Raw genomic sequence first — 9,876 nt, forward strand, 5'->3', positions numbered from 1 at the left:
CCCCCCACAGTTTGGTCAAACTCATGCTGGTAGCTTCGAGTCCCCTTCTCCTTGTGCCCTCCATCTTTCCCAACATCAGGGTCTTTTCCAGGGAGTCTTCTCTTCTCATTAGGTGGCCAAAGTATTGGAGCCTCATCTTCAGGATCTATCCTTCCAGTGAACACTCAGGGCTGATTTGCTTCAGAATGGATAGGTTTGATCTTCTTGCAGTCCATGGGACTCTCAAGAGTCTCCTCCAGCACCATAATTCAAAAGCATCAATTCTTCGGCAATCAGCCTTCTTTATGGTTCAGCTCTCACTTCCATTCATCACCACTGGGAAAACCATGGCTTTAACTATACAGACCTTTGTTGGCAAGGTGATGTCTCTGCTTTTTAAGATGCTGTCTAGGTTTGTCATTGCTTTTCTCCCAAGAAGCAGGCGTCTTTGAATTTTGTGACTGCTGTCACCATCTGCAGTGATCATGGAGCCCAAGAAAGTAAAATCTCTCACTGCCTCCATTTCGTCCCCTTCTATTTGCCAGGAGGTGATGGGACCAGTGCCTATGATCTTCGGTTTTTTTGATGTTGAGCTTCAGACCATAATTTGCACTCTCCTCTTTTACCTTCATTAAAAGTTTCTTTAATTCCTCCTTACTTTCTGCCATCAAGGTTGTGTCATCAGCATATCTGAGGTTGTTGATATTTCTTCCGGCAATCTTAATTCCGCCTTGGGATATGCATTGGCATATTCATCACATTAAACATTTGCCATGATCTTTAATTGTATTTGTTTCGCTCCTCCTATTTCTTATATATTGCATTTTGCCGTGTTACAATTTGATTTCCGTGGAATTCGGATTGTAGTGAAGCAAAGCGGATTATATAAAACATAAAAGGGGCAACGAAAATACAATGAAAAGTCAAACAGCATCCAGCACAGTGCATTAGAATTGTTACAATAGGCAGCAAAATCATTAAGCGATCTTCCAAGGTCCCCAGCAATTTCCAAGTGGCCCGTGGGATGAGAGGGGGGAATGTTTGAAAACCACTGATGTAGCTACGACCTTTCTTGATGGACCAATAGTCTGACTCTGTATAAGGCAGCATACTGCATCCCTATGTACCCTGGTGCCAAGCTGTCTTTCCTTTGGGCGTTAGAGGTGATTTTTGTGCTTCCCCAGGCCCGGCCTCCACTTTGCAAGGAAAGATGTTGATTCTGTGACTGGGAGGCCCTTGGAACATCTGGGTTCACTCTAGCCATGACCCTCACGTGGCCTCAAACAAGTTGCTGTCTTTGGTGTAAAGCGCCGCGGTGCCAGCCACCTGCCTTTGTGCAGTCTTGTTGTCACATTGTGGGAATTCAGTGCCATTATCCGCCCTGAGGGACACAGGTGGCACTGTGGGTTAAACCACAGAGCCTAGGACTTGCCGATCAGAAGGTCGGCGGTTCGAATCCCCACAACGGGGTGAGCTCCCGTTGCTCGGTCCCTGCTCCTGCCAACCTAGAAGTTTGAAAGCACGTCAAAATGCAAGTAGATAAACAGGTACCGCTCCGGTGGGAAGGTAAATGGCGTTTCCGTGCGCTGCTCTGATTCGCCAGAAGTGGCTTAGTCATGCTGGCCACATGACCCGGAAGCTGTATGCTGGCTCCCTCGGCCAATAAAGCGAGATGAGCGCCGCAACCCAAGTCGGCCACGACTGGACCTAATGGTCAGGGGTCCCTTTACCTTTACCTATCCGCCCTGAGCTATACAGACAAGATTGGACTATAAAGCACAGTTGTCAATTTTGCAATACAGAATAAAATATTCCTGCATGCCCTCGTTTCTAATGACTGCTGCAGTGTGTGTTTTCCGGACTTGCACAGCCCCCCTGACCCTGTCTCTAATCCTTCCCTCCTGCAGGTGTTGTGTCTCATCACTGCCCCGGTCACCATGATCCTGAGCAGTCAACAGGATGCAGCCTTCGCTTTTGCCTCCCTCGCCATTGTCTTCTCCTCTTACATCACCCTGGTTGTGCTCTTTGTGCCCAAGGTAACAACCAAGCCAGGATCAAGCTGCGCATTGGTAGCAACTAGCTCCTAGCGTGCTATGCAGCAGAACTTAGCGCATGCCCAAGAATCTCAGGTTTCACTTACCCAAAAAGGGGCCAAGTTTCTAGTCCCCATAATTTACAGTCCCTGACGTAAAGCACGGATAACGTGGTGAGATAAAGTCTGTGAACCTACAGACGTCTATTTCTTAGTAAGCCCCACTGAAATTAGTGTGATTTGCTTCCAAGTAAACAGATGAAGATGAGGTTATACTCATGGATGACACTGGGGGACGGGGACTGGGACTGGGGGATGGTAAGCGCTCCCCCAAAAGGAGCTCCCTCCCACTAACATACAGGCAGTGACAATTTTGCATGGGGGGCCCATTCTTCCTCCTTTGGGGTCAAAAAGGACCCATGTGTTGGCCTATTAATGGTTGCTGCCTCTACAGTCTTACCTTGGGTTACAGACGCTTCGGGTTGTGCGTTTTCGGGTTGCGCGCCACGCCGAACCTGGAAGTACTGGAACAGGTTACTTCCAGGTTTTGGCGCTTTGCGCATGTGCAGAATAGCTGAGTCGCAACCCACGCATGCGCAGACGCGACGCTGAGGGTTGTGAACGCTGAGGGTTGCGAATGTGCCTCCTGCAGGGATCACATTCACAACCCAAGCGTCCAATGTATACTGTTACTTCCCCCCCCCCCCAGAGACTTAGCTTGCCCACCTAGAAATACACTTTGTCCTTTCTGTGCCCCTCATGCCAGTTTTTCCCCCCTGGTGCCACTGCTGGTTACACCGGGGCGTGGATAAAGGGATTTGCAGCGGCAACAGACTATTTTGCTGTTCACATTTCCCTGTACTTCCTTAGTCCTTAATTTCACCATTCCCAACCTTAATGCCTGTTAGCATCTCACCAAGTCCTCCCACAGATCCAGGGACACAGAAACAGAAGTAGTTTAACCAGTTTCCACGCTGGCATCTTACTCAGGAGAGCTGGCTGCATTCTCTCACGGGCAACTTTCTGGGTGGCCGTGGTGGGTGAGGTTCAATGGCAACAAGCGGGTGGAGAAACTGGCATGAAGCTACCTTTATGTACAGTGGGCTGCATTCCAGCCACGCAAAAGCCAGAGGTTTCCTCTACACACGTCTCTCCATCCAGACAGGCCAGAGGCATTATGACAGGGCATAGTCCAGCCAGGCAAAAGCACCCAAGGGAGAGCAAGGAGCAGGAAAGGCTTCTCAAAAGGATGCCCAAGCGTAGAGGGAAAATCTGCCCCTTCATCTCAGGAACTCCGTCATGCAGCATTTGGTTATGAATCTTAAGAGATGGCGAAGGAACAATTTCCCAAAATACCGTATTTTTTGTTCTATAAGACTCACTTTTTCACTCCTAAAAAGTAAGGGGAAATGTGTGTGCGTCTTATGGAGCGAATGCTGGCTGCACAGCTATCCCAGAAGCCAGAACAGCAAGAGGGATTGCTGCTTTCACTGCGCAGCGATCCCTCTTGCTGTTCTGGCTTCTGAGATTCAGAATATTTTTTTCCTTGTTTTCCTGCTCCAAAAACTAGGTGCGTCTTGTGGTCTGGTGTGTCTGATAGAGCGAAAAATACGGTATATAGCAGACTTGCCTAGTGTTGCTTGGGAGTTTTACAAAACCAAAACAACAGCAACAACCCAGTGAGGGATGGGGCTTGGGGAGAGTCCCAAGGCCCAGATAGAGAAGCGTTTGGCCCCCATGTGCCCCCCCTTCCACATTTTTAGGAATCTCTCCAACCTCCCCCTGAAAAAATTCCTCTGCTTTCAGACCTGAGGTTGGCACTTTTGGCCCAACACCAGAGTTTCCCCTTCCTGCTGCCAGGCTCCGTCTTCTCCTTCCTTGACGCTGAGGTGCAGTGGTACGGCTGAGCCCCATGTGCTTGTGTGTGGCCTGTTCTTTCAGATGCGGCGCCTCATCACTCGGGGAGAGTGGCAGTCAGAGCAGCAGGACACCATGAAGACGGGCTCGTCCACCAACAACAACGAGGAGGAGAAGTCGCGGATGCTGGAGAAGGAGAACCGCGAACTGGAGAAGATCATCGCAGAGGTGAGGCAGGGTGTGACTTTTTCCAGTGAAGTTGGGTGTGTGTGTCTCCGCGCCCCCTTGCCCTGTGCTTCCTGCCACTGGTGGCTTGTCTCTTCTGGAACACAAGAAGAACCCTGCTGGATCTCGCCCATCGAGTCCGGCCATCCTGTTCTCACAGTGGCCAGCCAGCCTGTCAGCAGGATCTGGGCACAACAGCCCTCTCTCCTCCTGGGGTTTCCAGCAACTGATAACAGTGGCTCTGACAGTGGAGGTAGAACATAGGTAACCCATCAGTAATCCTCTCCTCCATGCATTTGCCCAATCCTCTTTTAAAGCTGTCCGAGTCAGCAGCTGCCACTGCCTCTTGTGGCAGTGAGTTCCATAGTTTAACTGTGTGGTGCATGACCGAGTCCTTTCTTTTATCTGCCTGGAATTTTCCAACGTTCAGCTATGTTGAATATCCTCAAGTTCTAATGCCATGAGAGGGGGAGAAAAGCTTTTCCCGATCCACTTTCTCCATGGCATGTGTAATTTTATACATTTCGGTCATGTCACCCGCTGCACATCATTCCTCTAAGCTAAAAAGCTGCAAATGGAACAGTCTCCCTCTGGAGGTGGCGGCCTCTCCTTCCCTGGAGGTTTTTAACCAGAGCTTGGAGGGCCATCTGTCATGGATGCTTTGGCTGAGATTCCTGCATTGCAAGGGGTTGGACTAGGACATGGGTAGGCAACCTAAGGCCCGGGGGCCGGATCCGGCCCAATCGCCTTCTAAATCTGGCTCACGGACGGTCCAGGAATCAGCATGTTTTTACATGAGTAGAATGTGTCCTTTTATTTAAAATGCATCTCCGGGTTGTTCATGGGGCCTGCCTGGTGTTTTTACATGAGTAGAAGGTGTGCTTTTCTTTAAAATGCATCTCTGGGTTATTTGTGGGGCATAGGAATTCATTTATTGATTTATTTTCAAAATATAGTCCGGCCCCCCACAAGGTCTGAGGGACGGTGGACCGGCCCACGGCTGAAAAAGTTTGCTGGCTCCTGGACTAGGATGACTCTCGGGGTCCCTTTTAACTCTTAAGATTCTATGAAATGTTTTAATATTTTCCCATAGGGCAGTTGCTCCACCCTCTTGGTTGCACTTGAAATCTTTTACAACTCCACAGTTTCTTTTTTTAAGGAGAGGGGGCCAGAATTGCACACAGCATTTCGATTTCCCCCTACATTTCTAAATACACATATAAGATGGGGGGTTGGGGTGGGAAGATGTTTTGAAACAAAACAGAAAGAAAACCTCAAACCAGTGAATTTTTTTCTTTGGCTTTTGTTGATAAACCCGCTCTGCCGTGAAAAGTCCCAGGATATAGTACATCGACAGTTAAAATCAGATTAAATACAATAAAACATAAAGCCACACACCATGAAGCCATCAAATGTACTATAAGGAGTGATGACAGCTACTCAGAGTAGACCTGTTATAACCAGTGGGTCTACTCTTGAGTATGACTTGGCATGATCTCACCCTCAGGGCACACAAGGCGGTGTTACGATGTTTACTGTTCCTATAACTCTTCCTTAAGCGTTCAAAGTACTTGGCGTACGATCTGAGTAAACCAAATATACCAATAAATATGGTACGACTCAGCTAGTCAAGGGAACGAGGCCTGATTTGGTTGCCAGGCAACCTTAGGGCCTACTGTTAATTACTTCCTGGGTCTGTTTGCGAAGGGGAAACGTACAGGGGTGGACAACCTGCGGCCCTCCGGATGCTACAATATTAAAAAAATAAATCCCCTCATCCCTGACCATTGCCCCTGCTGGCTGGGGCTGATGGCAGTTGTTTTTGTTATTAAAACAAAAACAACAAAACAGCCCCCCTCCCTCCCCACAAACACATTTAAAAGGCTGTAAAATATTAATCAGCCCAAGGCCTGGCTGAAGAGGAACATTTTCGCCTGGTGCCTAAAGATATGTAATGAAGGCTCCAGACGGACCTCCCTGGGGAGAGCATTCCACAATGGGAGAGCCACCACAGAAAAGGCCCCGTTCTCGTCTTGCCACCCTCTGGACCTCACACAGAGGAGGCACACAAAGAACGGCCTCATATTATGAACGCGGAGTCCTGGAGAAAGAGAGGAAGCCCTGGGGGTATTGAGATATACACCTTTCATGCTTCTAAGTCACTTGCAGCCACCCGCTTCCCCTCCTTGCCCCCCCCCAACAATAAGGGTTGTGGGTGGCACTGTGGTCTAAACCACTGAGCCTCTTGGGCTTGCCAGTCAGAAGGTCAGCGGTTCGAATCCCCACGACAGAGTGAGCTCCCGTTGCTCTGCCCCAGCTCCTGCCAACCTAGCAGTTCAAAAGCATGCCAGTGCAAGTAGATAAATAGGTATTGCTGTGGCAGGAAGGTAAACAGCATCTCTGTGCGCTCTGGCTTCTGTCACAGTGTTCCGTTGCGCCAAAAGCGGTTTAGTCCTGCTGGCCACATGACCTGGAAAGCTGTCTGTGGACAAATGCCAGCTCCCTCAGCCTGAAAGCGAGATGAGCGCCGCAACTCCATAGTCGCCTTTGACTGGACTTACCGTATTTTTCGCTCCATAAGTCGCACTTTTTTCCTCCTAAAAGGTAAGGGGAAATGTGAGTGCGTCTTATGGAGCGAATGGTGCTGCGCAGAGAGGGAGAGCTGCGCAACGCCCGTTCAGCGAAGCGGGAGGAGGAACAGAAGAAGACCCTGCACAGAGAGGGAGAACTGTGCAGCACCCCTTCGGGGATGCGCCTGTCCTGTCCTTCAGGGACTCCTTCTGTTCCTTCTCCAGCTTCGCTGAAGGGGCGCTGCGCAGTTCTCCCTCTCTAGCAGGGGGAGCCTTCATCCCGCTGCCCTGAAGAGGCTTGGCGCAGTTATCCCAGAAGACAGAACAGCCACATGGTATCCCAGAAGCCAGATCCCTCTTGCTGTTCTGGCTTCTGGGATTCAGAATAATTTTTTCTTGTTTTGCGCCTTATGGTCTGGTGCATCTTATGGAGCGAAAAATACGGTAACCGTCCAGGGGTCCTTTACCTTTTTTCTATTTTCTTTTACCCAACAGAAGGAAGAACGAGTCTCTGAGCTCCAGCAGCAGCTGAAAGAGCGGCAGCAGCTCCGGTCCCGGCGGCACTCCTCCAACTGTGCCGCCGACAACCACTTCAACAACTCGGCCTCGGCCTCAGCAGCCACCGCCCCAAACCTCTACCAGCCCAGCCTCCCTCTCGTCCGCTGCCTGGTGGCCGAGCAGGCCGATAAGCTGGGGCGAAACAACTGCGATGGCAGCCGCGTTCACCTGCTCTACAAGTGACACTTTTTCCTGGGCAAGCGACACGGAGAAGGGGAGGAGGGCGGGTGGCGCCGGCGCAGCCAAGGCAGGTCGGGGCAGAGGCTCACGAAACCAGTGGGTAGGGACTTGTACAGCCGGCTGGGGAGTTTGCTCAGAGTTCTTTCGTTCGTTTTCTAAGGGGGGAGGGAAGAAGAGAAATCATAACCTCTGGTTTTTGTAAAATACCTTTGTGTCCGTCCACCTGCCTGTGCCCCTTGAACCTGGAATCCAGGTGCCAACTCTATGGAGACTTGTTTTAGAAGTAGCGGATTGCAGGGGACACCGCCGTTTTGCCCCTCCCCTCCCCAAATGCACATGCACACTTGGTGACTTGACAAGTGTGCCTCTCTGGAAAGATGGGTGTGCATCAGGCATCAGGCAGAAATAAGGGTTCTGTGGCTCTTTGTGGTTGGGGTGTGTGTGTGTGTGTGTGTGTGTGTGTAAATCTCTCAAGACTCTGAACAATTACATCCTGCAGTGTCTGTTCCCGTGCAGCTATTTGGCTATCTGGCTGCTGCAGCCTACAGAAGCCCCAATCTAAGTACGGTTCAACTACAGCATAGCAATTGACAGTTGTGCTTGCAGTTACCAGTGCGTTTCCCTCCTTGCTTCCCACAAGCATATCACTTCCGGGCGCAGCTGGTTGTCTAGAGAAGGTAGCCACTGTAGCTCTGGGACAGTCCACCTGTATGAACAGTATTAAAAGGGATAATCCGTTTACTTGTGGGCCAAGCCAACCTGTTGCACAACTCGGCCAAAGCGTTTTTGTACTGTGCAAACCCCGAACAGTTCCACGCAGTTAGATTGCGACAGATTGGTTTCGTATGTCATTTGGCATTGAAATGGTCAGACTAGGCCCCCTGCCCAGTCTGATTGTGGCTGTTTGTGTTGGGAACTAGAAACACAGACACACACACACACACACACACACGCACACATTCATTCCTCCTGTGGTTGCACTTCTAAGCCACATTGCACAAGGCCATCGAACCTCATTTTGACCTCCCTTGATGCTTGCGTATATGAGCGCAGGATTGTGCGCAACTGCAACCTAGTCCCATCTGCGCGTGTTAAGACTGAAGGCATAAGTTAAGGAGGTGGGGATCAAGTGCAGTCAGCTTGTAGGGCGGTGGAAGTTGCAGCATTCCTGCGCATTCTCAGTTGCAGAATGCACTTGTTAAACAGGGAGAAGCTCCTATCCAGACACCCAGGGGTACATCCAGAGACTGTGTAAGAAGCCTGAAACCCAACCAGGTTGCTTCCTTTTCAGAGGCAGCTGTCAGCCACTGAAGACACGAACACCTTGCCAGTTCTCTTGTAACAAAGTTCATAGGGAAGCGTCGCTCTTCGGCGCATGGGGTGGGCAGAGGCATCTCCAGTGTGCTTGCCAACTCTGAGCTCTGCCTACGAGATTGCTGCCTGCATTGCACTCTCTGCCAGACTCGCCACAAATGCCTTCATCTCTCACCCCACCAGGAATGTAGGATCTGAAGCCACAGTGAGGGTAAGAGCTGAGCAGGATGCTGGTGAATATTAGGGAAATGTGGGTCAGCAGCTCCCTTTCGACCAGTAACTTGTGTGTATGTGTGTGTGTGCAAGCAAGCATGCATGCGTCAGCACCTGTTTCTCCCCACACTTTTCCAATCTGAGCACTTTATTGTCCCAACAGATGTGGGTGGGAGCAGTGGGTGCTGCCAAGGGGAGTGGGGGAGAGAAGGGAAGTCTAGGTGCCTGCCAGGTGTCCCCATCCAGTGTGCAGATGTTCTTCAGTAAAATAATACAATATGAGATTTGGGCTCTCGTGTCATCTGTGAATGAAGCAGTTTCCCCAACCTGTGCTCCAGCTTTCTCTTCTTGCACCAGCTTTAGGTAGCGGTGGTGGTGCTCGTAAGAGGCAGATGAATTATCCATTCACTAAATTAGTGTGCTTTAATTTCTTGAATGGACAGCACAAAGCTGCTCTGGTGACTGGGCGGAGAAGGTTTCTCGGTGACATCGGAGGGGCCAGCCAATCTGCACCAGCCACAACCGGCTGTTGCTGCTGCTGCAAACTTGCAGAACTCGTTTTCTTTCAGAGCCCAGCTCCAGGAGAAGGAAGGTGCGCTTGGATTCAAAGGCGGCGAGGCTGCTTCCAAATTGGCTCTGAAAACGGTGTGCTTGTCTTCAGCTTAAACGGAAGCTGCACACACAGGCTTCTGATCCATGCACAATATATGCTTTGTCACTTAAGCCCTACAGTATCCAGGTTGATGGAAAAACTCAGGTGGAGGGGTAGGTGAGTGAGCAGGAATGGAAGATGCTTGTAGGGGAGTGTGGAGGAGCTGTGAAGGAAGGCTCTAAGTGGCCAGCTTGCTCAGCAAACTACAAGTCCCAGGATTCCTTGGGGGAAAGCCATGACTCTTACAGCATTTGTAACAGGCATGGCTTGCCCCAAAGAATCCTGGGAACTGCTTT

The 9,876-nt window shown here is 50.3% G+C and overlaps 1 protein-coding gene across 2 annotated transcripts in view; it reads left to right on the forward strand.

The window, feature by feature from the left end:
• GABBR1 (gamma-aminobutyric acid type B receptor subunit 1) overlaps positions 1–9,876 on the forward strand; it is a 308,383-nt gene that overhangs the window by 173,499 nt on the left and 125,008 nt on the right. Inside the window, exons 22-24 of one of the 2 annotated variants that reach the window (XR_008329165.1) lie at positions 1,887–2,015; positions 3,953–4,096; positions 7,159–8,017. Coding sequence is in view for 1 of the 2 variants with exons in the window: in XM_053378896.1 (XP_053234871.1) it covers positions 1,887–2,015; positions 3,953–4,096; positions 7,159–7,404 (519 nt within the window). In the remaining variant the exon portion in view is untranslated. Of the gene's footprint in view, positions 1–1,886; positions 2,016–3,952; positions 4,097–7,158; positions 9,211–9,876 lie in introns of those variants that run through there. The other variant, XM_053378896.1, reaches the window with a different exon arrangement.

The sequence above is a fragment of the Podarcis raffonei genome, chromosome 2 (genome assembly GCF_027172205.1).
Source record: "Podarcis raffonei isolate rPodRaf1 chromosome 2, rPodRaf1.pri, whole genome shotgun sequence".
NCBI classification, from domain to species: domain Eukaryota; kingdom Metazoa; phylum Chordata; class Lepidosauria; order Squamata; family Lacertidae; genus Podarcis; species Podarcis raffonei.